Below are 15752 nucleotides of genomic sequence, written 5' to 3'. Positions count from 1 at the left end.
GCGTCTCCAGGAGATAAGTAAGATGGACCACCTGCCTCAAAGAATTTAGAATCTAGTGGGAGAAGCCAGCAATGCAGACGTATCGCACAACAGGGTGAGGTGAGCACACAGTTAAAGGTGCGCAGCGATTACCAGGGCACTCCACAGGGAGTCACATGTCTTCCTTAAAGGAAGAAGAACGAGCCATTGAGAAAGGGACATCTGAATTAGGAGGAATTGTTCAAATGGAGAAGCTGATTCTAAGCAACTGAATCGGGTTAGACAAAGGCTGTGGTGATGGTTACTGTTCAGGAAACGGCAAGTCACACTGTTTAGCTAAAGAGGCAAAGGACACAGTGCAGCCTGGGATGGGGGTTGTGACAGGTGTGCAAAGTCTTTATTTGGATTGAATGCCATGGATACCAGCAAAGGTTTATAGTAGGATTAGGGCCTAAAGGAGCTGGGCTCAGAAAGCTAACTCTGGTGGGTGGGTGTGGGGGGAGGTGGGGGTGACTCCAGAGACAAAAAATCTTGAAATTTCATCATTGCAACTATTATTATTCATAGCTATTATTGTATTGCAAATCACTATTGGGTTTGTTTCTATCATCGTTTTGCTGACAGAGTCTAGCCCTGTAGAGCCTCTATGATGGGATGTGAGGGATTCCCAAAGGTGCTGTTTGTCCCCAAGACTCGGCCTGGCCAACCCCCTTATTGATCCTTTCCCACCCACCCTCCATGGCCAATTTTCCCAAACCCTTTGGGATACTCTGAAATTAGCTCATAAGCACCCCACATATTATTTATGTATATAATTTCATTTTATCCTCACCAAAATCCTATCAATTAGATAGCATCCCTGATTTACAGAAGAAAGAACCCTGTGAACTGTGTCAGAGTTCACCACTAGCTAGCAGAAGAGGGGACTGGAACGGAATATTATTTTTTCTAAACCTGAGCGGTTTCAATCAATACAAAGTGATAACTTAGGCTGCTGGAGAAATAACAGAAATAGAATCCAGGTGTGAAAGGAACTCTGCGAACCCTGCCCCCAGGTGGGAATTGTCCTAGTGACAGGGTGTGTGGGGCTGGAAGGCTTGGCTTCTTCCAAGGGAAAAAGAAACTGAAGATCCACTTATTCCTCCAACACTAGAGCTTCTCAGACGTTGCTGTACCCAACTGCCACCAAGAGAGCTTGCGGAGCATACTGGCCCCAGGGTTCTACCCCCAGGTATTCTGACTCCTTAGGTGTACAAGGGGCCCAGAAAGCAGCACGATTACCAAGTTCCTGTGTGACTGTTGCAGGGAGCCTGTGGACACACCATCAACGCAATAGCCTGAGCCCATGGTGAATGTGCACATCTGGCTTTAGAGGTTCCACACACAAGGAAACCAAGGCCCAGGAGAGGAGTGCCTTGCTGGTGGCCCCAGAGGCCTTGTAGCAGAGGTAGGCCTCCAAGCAGCATTCTCCATTCCCAGCACAGTGCTTTCTTACCCAGCTTACTGGCAACCCTCCACAGCTAGGCCCTCTCCTCACCCATTTATATTTGAGTAGCAACCCAAGATGCCAGCTGTTTAATGAGGTTGTCCACACTGCAATTTATGAGGCCCAAAGCCCTCTGCAGGGCCGGTCTCTGCCAGGCGTAATTTACACGGTCCCCGGGCCTCCCAGCACCCCCATTAGCATGAGCACGGCAGGAACAGCTGTTAGCCTGTGCATGCTATTTGACTGCTTCTTCATCATGTCACCGTCCATTTCCATGGCTCTGGGCTTGTTTGCCCTTACGTACCTGATTCTTCTCGTCCCGGAAAACATTAAGTTTCTACCAGCAGGTAGGAACCTGGCCCAGACCCTAGGCTCCAGCTCCAGCCCCACTCCGGACCTCCCCGCCCTCCAGAAGCCAGACTCTTCCCACGTGCCATATCCCCTTGTCTTTCATTTAAGAGAAAGACCCCCCTTCTCACTGAAGCAGTGCTCAATTTTCCCACCTTCAACGAGTGTCATTGGTTAGGCAACAGCAAGCAGGTGGGAGACGGCCCAAAAGCTGATACAAATGTGCCTCTTTTAATGCCACATAAATCACCTTAATTAAAACTTAATTAACTGACCTAAAATTTGACAGTCATTTAAAAAAGGAATGTGAGTAAGGAGAGTTGTGTAGATTTTGTAGCCTCAAATCTCCAAGACATGATTGAAGGAGGGGAATGTGTTGGGTTTCTGCTTTGAATGCACAATTAGGGGGAAAAGGAGCATTCTCAGCAAGTGAACCCAATAAGTCACTCCTGGTGTGGAACAGTGATTCGTGTAACCTGACCTGGGCCACACGTATCTCAGGTGCAAATGTGAATTCACTTCTGCTGCATTGGAGAGGAGATAAATGGGCAAAGAAATTTGGCACGCTGTTTCAGGAGACATGTTCCAGGATGCAAATGACAGATGAGTAAGACAGGAAAAGCCAACATGAGGCAACTATGGGAAGCTGGCTGGGTAAGTGGCTTGGTAAAGATGCATAGGAAGGCAGAAGGTTTCAGGGGAGAGTCATTCAATGGTCAGCCTTAATAAGGATGGCACTAACTATATCACATCAACCTGAAAAAAATACAGCCACCAACAACCATTGCCCAGAACTCCAAAATCAAGATGTCGCAAATGGATGGTGGTCTTAAAGGTTGGATTTGAGGCCTCACCCTCATTGTACCAGGGGGCAGTGGAGACCCATAAAGTTACATAAAGGACGCACCCAAGACACATAGGTACTCAGGGATAGATCCTCCAGCCCTCTGAGGAAGTGATTCTCAATCCTATGCCCATGAGAATCGCCCAGGTAGCTTTTCAAATCACCGATGCCAAGGGCCTCTCCTTCAGAGATACTTATTTCATTGGTCCAGGTGGGGCCTGAAGATCAACAGTATTTCTAACTTCCCAGGTAACTCCCATGGGCAGTCAGGGGGCTCTCCAGAAGGTGATCTAATCCCAGTTGTGGGAGAGGAACCTGCAATCATCTGACCAGGTTCTGGGCTGGGCCTTTCCCTGTCGTTTACTTGCTGTGAGACCACAGGCAAAGCACCTGGCAGTCACTGTTTGCATTTTGTAGTGCCTTACCATTTAAAAAACATTTCTCAGCATATTATTTAGTCTTTCGAATCCTCAATTTTCTCATTAATCAAATGGGAATAATAACTGTGCTGCTAGTTTTTTTTATAAGATTCAAACACGGAAGGATTAGGAAAGCACATTGTAAGCTATTAAAATGCTATACAAAGGTAAGAAATGATGACAATTTACTATCCCCAGTGACATACATCGTTATTCTGGGAAGAACAGCTTTTCCAAAGATAAATAAATTTCCACAGAGAAGACCCTTACTAACAAAAGATCCCCAAGCATCACAGCAATTTCTGGGATGAGGGTATTTGGTGTCGGGAATCAGTGACACCTTGGGTGGAAAGCATCAGCAAGTGCCAGCAGGAAGTGGGAGCTGGCTCTTCTTGTCCACGCCCCGCCCCTTCCTCGCAGCTCGGAAGCTGCAGGGGTTTGGCCACCCAGGGCCTCAGGTTAACATACTCCATAAGCTGGAACAATCATTTCACAACCACAGAGAGGTTGCTGTTTAAGAAACTCAGGCCCTTGATTAAAACCATTCACCAAGGGTCCTTCCCCCCTTGGAATTTATGGGCCCCATAAAAAAAGAACTTGAGAAGACAGAGTGGTTGTTTTTTGTTGCACCTCATTAGTTTTGCGTTTGGACTGGCAGTATAGCTCAGAGTACCAGGTTTCCATCTAATTGAATCTCTCACAAGCATAAAGTTCCCTGTGGTACAGAGGAGGCAATGCCAGGGAGCCTGGACGGCTCCAGCCAGGGAAAGGAGAGGGGGAGGAGCTGGTAGAAGCAGAGCTGAAGGAGATTGCTTCTCGGGCTGTGACTGCTTTAGCTGAGAAAAGAGAGGTGCTGGGGATAAACTCTAGGGCATCGAGAGAGTGAAAGCAGCACTAACCTCCCACTGCTGGACCCCTCCTTTGTCAAGGTTTGGGGTGAAGGCCAGGGATGCCGACTTCCTGCCCTTCTGTACCCACTATCATGGCTCCTAAGGACACCCGTCACCCAGGGGGACCTCACAGGCAACTCAGTACAAAGGATCAAGAACAAAATGTCAAGAATGTGGTGTTCCACCAGTCCCTCAGCAAGCCATGTAACTGCTCTAAGCCTTTGTATTCTCAACTATAAAATGGGTATAATAAAACCTTCCATAAATGATACATAGGAGCTATTGGGGTGGGGAGATCTCAATACAAGGTACCATTGTAGACTCATAAAAATTTGATACCTCCCTTCCAGTCACTTCCAGTTTGGTGAGGAAGACAGGCATACAAGCAGCTAGTTATAACATGAGGCAGAATGTCCGCCATGTTACGTGCAAGAAGTAATATGCTGTAAAAGTCCAAGTGAAAGGAAAGTTTCTGGACGGGGAGAATGGAAGTATCCACAAAAGTGTTGTGGATGAGGTGGTGAGGTCTAGGTCTCCATTACTGAGAGATGAGGTGATGCTGGAAAATGTTCCCAAATGAGAAGGCAATTCAAAGACTACGAAAGCTGACCCAAGTATTACCACTCCCACGTGGCGCAAACTCTTTAAGCATAGGAGAAAAAAGAAATCACCCAGGAAAACAGGATAGGCTTGGATTACTACAAACTTAAAACTCCAGTATATCAACATTATCACCTGAATGAAAATACATATAAAAGACTGGGGGACATTGTCAAACATATAATAATAAATAGTTTCACATCCCTATTATCTCATACAATTCCATATGAAAACATGAAGAACCTAATAGATAAATTGGCAAATGGAAATGGGCAAATTAAAAGCAAAACAAAGCTAGTAACGTGAAAAAAATATTCATCCTCACTAACTACCACAGAAATACAAAAATAAAACAGCAGGGAAATACCTTTAGTTAGAAGTAAAAACTATAGTCATATTCAGGGTTGGCCAGCTTGTAGTAAGAGGGCAATGTATGTATGCACACAGCTGGCGAGAGCGCAAATTGGATTACCTTCTAGGAAGTAATTTAACAATATATATCAAGGGCCTTTAAAATGTTTATACCCTTTGATTCAGTAAGTCCACTTCTGGGAATGTATCCTATGAAAATAATCTGAAATGAAAGCAAAGGTTTATGCTCAAAGTTATTCTTCAAGGTGTTATTATAAACAGTCTAACAATCCAGTCATTGAATAACGTTTAAATAAAAGATGGTACATATCCCAAAGTATTGTAGCCATTAAAAAGTATTCTTCTGGAGAATTTTTCAACCTTTGGACAAGCTCGTGATATAACCTTAATTATTTTAAGGCATATGTGCACATAACACAATTATACACACTGTTACTTATTTTCAACTTTATTAAATTTATTGGGGTGACATTGGTTAGTCAAATGATATAGGTAGGTTTCAAGCATAGGCCTAAAAAACGAAAGAGAAAACTTCTGAGATGTTAAAAATGATGGCGTCTAGATAATGGGATTCTAGGCATTTCTTTTGTTTATTTTTACCCTGATTTCCAACTTTAGACAGTAGGCATCTATTTTTAGAAGGAAAGTAAAAGAACTGTAAGGGAATGACAAATCATTGGTGTGTGGCAACATGTGGAAACATGTTCATGAAAACACTAAAAGAAACAAGGCCTAATCATAACGTGTGAATAAAACACACCACAGCTTACATGTGTTCCATAGGTCGAGGAAGACATCACAGGTTTTCTATTTTGCTTATGTTTTCTTCAGTCGACCTGGGAGCGAAGGAAACAAGGCCCTAACTGTAATTAATGATCCCACATGAGGCATAAGAAAAATGCTTTGGGAACTAGAAACCACCAAGCAAATGTGAAGAATTTTTCTTATTATCCTAAATACCTTTACCCCGAAAGAGGGGCAGAGAGGACAGGCATTGTCACTGGGCAGGCAGGGCCCGCCAGCTAAGGTCACGCACCTGTCCGGCCCTCACAGCCACCACCCTTCACCCTCACTTAATTGGGATTGGGAATGTCCCCCTATTGAGTGGAAATAACAGAGCCGCCCTGTCCTGGTGGTTATCAAGTTTAGTGAGCAGTCAGGTAAAGTGCTGGCGCTGTGCTTAGCGGGTGGCAGATACGCCATAGATGAATCCAGGTATCCTGGCTGTGATCTTGTTCCCTGGGACCAAGTCCACAACTACCCCCAGCAAAGCCCCTGAGTCCTCTCTTCAGCGAGGCCGCCCTCTGCAGGGGGAAGACTGTGCCTTCCGGGGACCAGCACCAGCATCTGAGCAGCATTTTATTCCCCAGCTTCCAACAGAATGCGACTGACCAATTGTGTTTCCCTGCATTTAGAATCAATAAGGGATTTGGAGAACACATTGGCTTAGCCTGTCTTGAGGCCAGGGATGGAAAGGGGTAGCATTTTTCCTTCTGTGTGAGGAAGAAAGGGGCAGAGGTGACCAGGGAACCACAGAAATCTAGTCACTGAGCAGTTGATGTAAAGTTTCTGGGCTTCAAATGACCGAGACCCCGGCTGACTTAGTCTGCCATTGCAGCTGGAGTCAGGGTTAGATGGTGCGGTAGTTTCCTGTTGCTGCTCTAACAAGCTACCTCAAGCCTGGTGGCTTAAAACAACACGAATTTGTTCGCTTAGAGCTCTGAAGGGCCGAAGTCCAAAATCAGTTTCAGGTCAAAGTCATGTTGTCAGCAGGGCTGGCTGCCTCCTTCGGGAAGCTCTAAGGGAGAATCCATATCCTTGCCTTTTCCAACTTCTAGCAGCCTCCTGCATTCCTTGGCTTCTTCCTCACATTACTCCTTCCTCACGTTACTTCAAACTCTTGCTGCCACCATCACTTCTCCTGCTTCTTACTTGGACGTTCTTTCCATCTTTATAAGAACCTTGTGATTACACCTGGAGAATCCAGAGTAATCGCCCTGTCTACAGGTCCTTAACTTAAAGATATTAGTAAAGGCCCTTTTACCACATAAAGTGACACATTCGCAGGTTCGGGGGCTTAGGATGTGGGTCTTTGCGTGGGTCCATTGTTCAGCCAGCCACAGATAGGTCCCCTACTATGCAGGCTTCTTGTGGTACACATAGAGTGCAGGGAGTGGCTGGAGCAGAGGGGGACAGAGACTCAAACAACTTGGTGAAGAAGATGGGAACAAGAGCTGGTTCTAGAGCCAGGCTGCATGGAACCAACACCAGATGATTCTGAAGCACAGAGCTCGTGGGGAGAGACAGAAGGGTGAGACAGGATAGGAAATTTGGGCCCAGATCACAAAGGACCTTGAAGAGCAGGTGAAAGAACTTGAATGTGATTCCCTGAAGGAAGCAAGGCCTGTGTTTCCCATATCCAGGAGCTATCGAGAATGCCCAGCCAGGCTGGAAGCGCGTCTCACAATGCCAGGTAGCCATCATCCATCATTTGACAAATTGAGTCTTACCTGCACTAGTCTGGAAAAGACAGCCCAAGGCCACCTCCAGCATTCGCCTTCCAGGAGATGGAGAGAGCAGCTTTGCAGTCTTGACAGACTAGGTCTGAATCCCACTTACCAGGTGTGTGACCTCAGGCAAGTCATGGAACCTCTCTGACTCAGTCCCCCATGTAGGAAATGGGCACTGCTAAGACTTTCCCAGCTTCTTTACAGAGCCAGATGTGCTGAGGTACACAGAGGGATTCTAGAAGTAAACAGGCTGAACTTGAGGAGAACGCCCGTGCTATTGGGAATAGTGCACCGAACCAGAAATTCATGGATTTTTAGGTATTAAAAATCATCTGACTTAGAGAGTCCCACATCACAGTGATCTGGGAGGTTTTATGAAAATAAAATTTAAAAAATGCAAGTCTAATTTCACAGCCAGAGTTGAAGGAGCCCACCCCTGACATGAGGCTTGGAGAAGCTGTGGGCCTTGTCCAAGGGGGAGTTCTGGTTCATCCTCTCCACCACCCAGGCAGGTGGCCTGGGGTGGGGATCCTGCGGAGGCAGCAGGTGCCATGGGGATGGAGCTAGAAAAAGGGACAGGGTGCAAAGCAGCCATACGTGGGGTGGGCCCTGCCTGTTCATCTCCACAGGGGCTAAAAGCTCCCCCATCCCACACCAACCAAAAGCTGTGTGACAGGAGGTGCTGTCAGAAGCACCAGCCAGGTCCTTGCTAGGTGGTTTCCAGGCAAAATGCCCATTCAGTAGGACAGGGTAGGCCAGGCCAGCCTTCTCCTCCCTTCACCTGGCTCTCTGGGGTCACAGTTAATTAATGACCATAATGCATTGTTGTGGATACAGGAATGAGTAACTGCTAACAGGTTCATTATAAACTCTTGCCCTCTCCCTTCCTCCACTGGCTAATCTGATTTATCTAGAATTTCAGAACTGGAACAGACCTTAGAAATATCATTAAAACTCTCCTTTTGTGGACGGAAAGACAGGGGGCTAGTCAGGCAGGGACACACAGCTGGTGTGTCAGCATCACACAGCCAGTCATGGAGGACAGTCCAGACCTGGCCTCTCACATGGGTGCTTTACCTGTTCCACGACCCAAAGTGCTGCGTGTTTCAAGACTCACTCCAGTGGTGGAATCTGGGGTCGAGCATGGGGGAGATACACTGGGCCAGATATTCCCTTGCTACTCCAGATGTGACCTTGAGGATAGATCTGTCTGTGTGCACGTGAGACCCCACCTGCAGGCTGTCTACCTGACATACTAAAGCCATGGTTTGAGGACCCATGAGTTCCCCCAGAGTGTTGGGGGAAACTTGGACCAAACCTTGTCCACTCTACTACTCACCATCGCTAGAAAAGGAGAACCCCTGCACCCTCGCAGTCGGCTGGGGACGGCGGCGGGGGAAGTTAGGGTTTTGACTTCCTCTCAGCCTCCTGGTGTTGGCCCTGGCTGTGGCCAGATTGAGATGCTGGTGTCTCCATCAGGCCTTGGGATGTGAACAGCAGGACGGAGTGATGCTTTCCCTGAACCTTCCGATGGGACCACCCAAACTGACCAGGGGCGTGTGTCTCTGTGTGTCTCCAGGAACTTCCCCGGGATCCAAGATGGCCTTGCAGAGTTCCTTCACCTGCTGGAATGGGACAGTCCTCCAGCTCGGGCAGGCCTGTGACTTCCACCGGGACTGCGCCCAGGGAGAAGATGAGGGCCAGCTGTGCAGTGAGTAGATGGGGTCTGTCCCCACCCGCCTCAGCCCAGGCCATGCCCATATCCCCCTCCGGCCCCCATCACCCAGGCACTCGGATTTGGACAACCTCCCTTACATCCAGTGCCAATTGTGTCTCCTCTCAGTGACAACTTTCAAAAGCTACACAGTCTTCAAGAGACAGAGCTAAGATCTGTGGTCCAGAAAGAGCGTGTAAGTTAAGAACCAAAACAGGTCTTGTAAGTTATGCTCTCAGTATCCTCATGCAGAGAAATTATTCAGGCTAAAGCCCAACTCTAACGTGACATGAGAAGCCCTCTAGGCCCAGATTCCCTCACTTTCCAAGCCTGTTTTCCATCACCCACCTGACTCTCCATCCTCCCAATCTTCCAGGTACCCCAGCTCCAGCCATAGCAAACCGCGTCTCGGCTCCCTCACGCCTCTGACTGTGCTCGTATGGTATCCCTCGCCCTTCCCCTTCTCCAGTCACATCTGCTCCTTTGAGACTCACCCCAAGAGTCAATTCTTCTGGGACGCCTCCTCTGCCCACCCCCACACGTACAGTTGGTTCTTCTTCCTTTGGTCCCTCCTCCAGCCCAGGGTATCCATCATCCACCAGAACATCCGTTCTTTTTAACAGCTTTTTTTGAGCTCTCGTTCATATACTGTACAATTCAACCGTTTAAAGTGTACAATTGAGTGGGGTTTTTTTTAATGTAGTCACTGGGTTGTGCAACCATCACCATAATCTAGTTCTAGAACATTTGTATCAGTCCACGAAGAAACCCCTGGCAATCTTTCCCAGTTTCCCTCCCACTCCCCTCCCCCACCTCCACCTGCCTCTAGCCCTACGCAACCTCTGATCTGCTTTCTGTTTCTATAGATTTGCCTGTTCTGGGCATTTCGTATAAATGGAATCGTACAATGTGTGGGTTTTTTGTGATTAACTTCTTTCACTTAACATAATGTTTTCAAGGGCCATAATGTCGTAGCTTGTCCTTCGTGGCTTTTTTATTGCCCACATTATTTCACTGTATGGATATGCTACATGTTGTTTATCCATTCATCCATCGATGGGTGTGTCGGTTGTTTCTACTGTTTGACTATTATGAATTATGCCGGGGTTAACATTCATGTACAAGTTTTGTGCAGACAGATGTTTTCATTTCTCCTGGGTATATACCTAGGAGTGGAATTTCTGGGTCATATGGTAACTCTGTATTTAACATTTTGAGGAACTGCCAGAGTGACTAGAAAACAGCTTGGTAGTTGCCTTATCTTCCCACCAGTAATGCATAGGCGTTCTCATTTCTCCACATCCTCGTCAACATTTCTTATTACCTGTCTTTCTATTTTAGCAAGCCTAGTGGGGCACATCTATTACCTTTCACAGAGGTGGTTTTCGCGTCTCTCTCCCTCCCTGTGGGCATGTTGGGTCTGGCACTCTTCCCTGGACCAATATCTCAGGTGGTTCCTGGCATAGCATAGGTGCTCACTGACTGTTCATTACAACAAATCAATGAGTTTGGACTCTTGGGCTCCATGAAGGAAAACAAATTGCTGAGGTCTCCCTGGGAATTAGCAGCAGTTAGACACCCAGCCAGTGCCCACTCCACTTGAACAGTTTTCTCAGTAGCTGCCTGGCCAGGGGTACACACTCTAGAGGGTTTGACATTTTTGTCAGGGAAACTAGAACACATAACCCATATATAATGTGAACTGGAAAATATGCTACATCCTGGAGCAGAGATGAATAACACAACACCTGCCTTCAAGGTGCTGAAAATCCATCCCAAAAATCCGGCTGGGAAGGATGCAGACATATGTGCCTGGGGTGCTTTGGGGCCCAGACACAGGAGCAAATGCCTCAGTTCTCAGGGACATGAGCCCCAGGATGCTGTGGCCTGCAAAGTAGCTTTAAAAAGTTCACAGTGTTTCCCAGGTCATCTGGAGGACAGATTTCCCCTTAGGGGGAAAAAGCAGTTTTATTTATTCTCTTTTAAATGAAGCAATAAAAAAATCCATTTTTCAATTTGAAAAACTCCCTTTTTATATGAAACTTTCCGGTGAAGTTTTCCAATAATGGTGGGATTGTGGTTGTTTAGATAAAACTCAGCAAAGAGTTGCAGGTAAGCATTTTCTTTGTCCCACACTGTTGGGCTCCTGGCCTTTCTCACAGACCTCTCACTGTACAAGGGCACCAAAATGAAGCCAACCTGCCCACGTTGCCCTGGGCAGAGGCTTATGTGTTTCTCTCTAGTTATTTGTCTCTGCAGTATTTCCAGCAGTGCTTCTGAGCTGTGTAATTTTGCTTTTGCCTTTTTAAAGTGTTTTGGTACCCACCTCCCAACAGGGATACAGGTCAGGCAGGGCATGCTCTGATTTACAACTGGGAAAATGAAAGCACAGAGAAGGTAATTGATTTGTTCAGGGTCACACAGCACATCAGGAACAGAGTCATGATTAGAGCATTGAGGCTGTAGGATCCAGCCCATTACTGTGGGCTCGGGGCAGTTTCCTGTTCTGGGGCTTTCCATTGAGGGGTTTCCAGGGCCAACTCCAAGCTTGAGGGAAACCTGGCTCCAGTCCAGAGGGCAGGTGCCTGGGCCCTGTGGCCTTTTCAGCCACACTTGAAAAGCTGCTCTGACCAGCTGTCAGAATGACAGCTCCACACTGGAGAATACCCACACTGAGTTTTTTGCTCTAGAAATCGGTTGCTAGGAATTCAGAAGGAAGGTTATTCTGATCTTTTTCCACTCTGAGCAAACACGCTTTCCCTTATTTGTGTGCCTCATTCTCTCTGGGATTTTAGGTGTTTTTCTCTATCACATTGACTGTTGTTGATTCTGGATACCATCACCACGAAGATAACGACAATAAAGATGACAATAGTAATAATAATAATAACAACAATAGCTAACACTTATTGAGCAGGTACTATGTGCCAGGAGCAGCTCCAAACACTTTTCATGTAACTTACTGAATCTTCTCAACAATCCTGTGTAATGCTATGATACCCATCTTAGAGACGAGTCACCTGAAGCTCATACGGAGACTGTTAGCCAGTGGCTGAGCAGGAATTCAGACTCAGTCTGACTCCAAAGCCCAAGCTCTGGACCACTACAAGCCAGACTCATTCAGTCTATGAGTTTCCAGCAGTCAGTTGTGCCAAGCACAACCCCAGGTACACGTCCATCCAGGAAGAAGGGGCCAAGAAAAGTCAGGGAAGGTGCAGGGTTCTGCCACCCCCTTCCTGGGAGAGGGGCTGGAGGAAGGAGGAGATCATTCATCCCCACCTCTGGGCCTCAGTTTCCTTATCTGAAATATGAATTGAAACACGATGCCCCCTGATGTGTGCATGCGTTTAGGACAATGCTCTGGACCTCACCTGGTCCTTCTGAGGTAGTCTGGAACCTATTAGATTGTTTTCTGTGAGCAGATGGTCACCCCCAACCCTGTTGGGGATGTCCAGGTCTTCTAAGGAACCCCCACAAGGGTCACAGGGTCACAAATCTTGGTCCAGTGAAGTCAACCAAGCCCTGCCATGGTTGGAATTTGGAAAGAAACGTGGGTTGTATCCCATCAACTCTCAGCCTCAACTTCCCACATTTTCCCCAGAAGGAATTCTCCCCCCAACACACACACACACACACACGAGCTTTATTCAGATTATCAGTGTCAACCCTGAGCAATATATCTGTCCGGGATGAGTGGCGGACCTGAAACGGAGGCGGTGGCATTGCCGTTGCCTGTCTCCATTCATCCTGAATGTGTCCATTCACATTCTGGCCTCCAAACCACATGCCATCCTCCTGCCCTTTTTCCAGTCAAACATTGCCAATCTAACTAAGACAGTCCAGGATGCTATAACCTATCAAAAGGGTATCTTCAGGGTTCCCTCTGTGTTGAGCAATGGTCTCCTTGTAATGTGGCTCCCCAAAAAAGGGTGACGTGTCCCCACTTCAGCCCCTGGATGGGTCATTGACCAATGGGGTATTACAGACAACTGCCTTCCCCTCCGTGTACTCAATAATCTTAACTGTTTTGTGGGGATACTTTTCCTGCCAGGCCAAAACAGTTTTTTAAAAGTTTCTTTATTGTAAAATAAAACATGTTGGTTGTAAAATACTTGAAAACTCTAGAAAAGTACACAGGAGAAAATAACTATCGCCCATAATCCTCCCTCTCAGACATTCAGAGATAACCATAATATTTTGATGTATTTCTTCTAACATTTTTTCCCATGACTCTATATTTTCAAGGAAATGTATAACACATATTTATCAAAAATGTTAACAGAGTTGTCACAGAGGAAGGAAAAGAAGTGGTGTCATTTGGCCTGGAGTTTATACTTGGCAGCTCCCGCAGCTGTTGCTGAGGTCACATCTCTGTGACTCTGCCAATTTGTCTCTCTTAGAGTGGAATCAGTTGTCATAATTGCCAAATGTTACGGGATTGATTGACCCACACACAGCCCAATTTGGCCATCTAGCCAGTGAAATACCTGGCTACAGCCCAAGGAGAGGGTCAGGTAGAGCAGTGCTTCTCAGACATTAGGAAGCACCTGGAGATGGTTAAAAATGCAGATTCTGATTCAGTAGGGTGGGGGTGGGGTGGGGGTCCTGAGATTCCACACTGCTAACAGTTTCACAGCTGATGCAGATATGGCTGGTCCCTGGACCATATTTTGAGTGGTGAGGGGTTAGAGGACTGAACCCACTCCCATTTCATCCAGCACCTAAGTATTGAAATCCTACAGGGTACCAACAACTGCACAGGTGCTCAGGGTGAATGAGAGGAGAAAGGGATGGTCCGAGGAGGAGGTGACATTAGACCCAACCCTGTGTGCCGACATTGTGCTCAGCAGTTGGCCTTAGTGGCAATTTCCCAAAACCTGATCAAATCCACCAAGGGTCTTTGTGCTAATGCCCACACCCACCAGCTTCCTCAGGAATGGCCTCTTGCTGAGCACATGCCCTGATGTGCTGGCAGTAGTAGAAATCCTCTCGTCACCCCCTCCCGCCCTTCAAGGTTTTAATTATCCCATAAATTGCCCATTGACCTATTTTTGCCTACCTCCTGTCCCTTTATGGAATCAGCCAAAAATAAAGTACTTCCAGCTCACCCTGGATGCTATGCCAAACTACAACAAGGGTGGGCTTCCCAGAAGGTGCAGAATGCCAATGGCTCTCTTTATTCCTGTCCAGGTGGAAGGCATAGGCAGAGCTACCACAGGCATTTCCAGACAGGCAGCTCAGGAACCTGTCTGTGCCCCCAGAGCGGTGTTGGCTGTTTCAACACATCCCCTGATGAGTTCCCCACCCAGGTCTGAAGGATAATTCATAATGCCACCACCACCCTATATTTGCTCAACTTTCTCCTCAAAACAGCCCTGTGAAAGAGATACACAGGTATCTCTTTCACAGGGCTGTTTTGAGGAGAAAGTAAGGGACAGAGTGTGGAAACTTTTTGTAATTTTACCCCATTTTGCAGATGAGGGAACTGAGGCTCTGAGAAAGGAAGTGACTTGCTTAACGTCATCTAGCAGGAAGTGGTGAGGCTGGGACTAGAGGCCAGGTGTCCGATTCCAGGACTTTTGAGACCCCAACACCCATAAGTCAAGATAACTGCTCTGCCTCCACCTCCTGAAAGGGTAAAGATGGAGTAGTATGCTGTGCAGGCCCTAGCATAGCCCTGCCTCCTTCTACCAGCAGCTCATCGCCTGCTGGAATCTTCCATTGTGGTCCCCGGTTAGAGCATGTTTGTAAAGGACACTTCCTGGAAGGTCACCAGTTAGTTTTTGCAGAAGAAGTGCATGTGGGATCCCTTGAGGGGGGCATAAAAAATAAAACAGAAAGATCTCCTTAGCTTTTGGATTTTTAATCAGAGGAACATGCAAGGCTTGAGGGAAAATGATTTCTTCAGGGGGGTATAAATGGGAAGAGATGCTCAAAGTCAGTGACAGCCTGTTTTAATTTATAATTCTTCCTCTGTGTGAAATGCACAGAGAATCAGGGGGAAATGAGTAATAATTCACTAAGGTGCTGTCACAGCCAGGAAGCGTTAGGGCCCTCTTTGTTAGCCTGCTGCTGCCAAGAAGGCTGAGACAGAGGAAGGACACCAAGAGCAGTGAGTCCAGCCAGAGTGCCTTTCCCCTGTGCAGACACAGCCCTGCTGCTCCTCTCCCGCCTGGCCCAACGCTGTTGGGCGCAATCTCAATAGCCTGGAATGGCCCACTCAGGGCGGGGAGCCTTCCTTCAGCCATTCTATGAGCAAGCTGGAGCACGTGGACCGTGAGCTCTCTCTAACCCTCATTTCTTTTCCTCCTCCCTCTGTGGGCAGCAGGGAAATATATGGTCTATAAAGCTGACTGTTGCCTCTTCAACAGGACCTGAGGTCAGTCAGATGCAGAGAAAAGGATAACGGGGTCCTTTAAGCTGAGCCAACAGATGATATAATGAGGCCCCAGTGACTGGGATTGCTTGGTCAGGATAGGCAAGGTTATGCTGCAGTAATAAACCATTGCCAGTTTCAGGGGCCTAACATCACTTTTATGGTCCCTGTCCACTAAGGTTTGGGTAGGAGGGGCCTCTGCTCCACAGGATCT

The 15752-nt window shown here is 47.2% G+C and overlaps 1 protein-coding gene across 1 annotated transcript in view; it reads left to right on the top strand.

Annotated features, from left to right (window-relative positions):
* The window catches only part of ALK (ALK receptor tyrosine kinase), a 636280-nt gene that overhangs the window by 515753 nt on the left and 104775 nt on the right, over positions 1 to 15752 (top strand). The window contains exon 6 of the mRNA XM_074331841.1: positions 9028 to 9159. Within this exon, the coding sequence (XP_074187942.1) occupies positions 9028 to 9159 (132 nt within the window). The remainder of the gene's footprint in view (positions 1 to 9027; positions 9160 to 15752) is intronic.

The sequence above is a fragment of the Rhinolophus sinicus genome, linkage group LG05 (assembly GCF_036562045.2).
Source record: "Rhinolophus sinicus isolate RSC01 linkage group LG05, ASM3656204v1, whole genome shotgun sequence".
In the NCBI taxonomy this organism is placed as follows: domain Eukaryota; kingdom Metazoa; phylum Chordata; class Mammalia; order Chiroptera; family Rhinolophidae; genus Rhinolophus; species Rhinolophus sinicus.
Note: the sequence above shows the minus strand (reverse complement) of the source record. Positions and strands in the feature narration are given on the sequence as shown.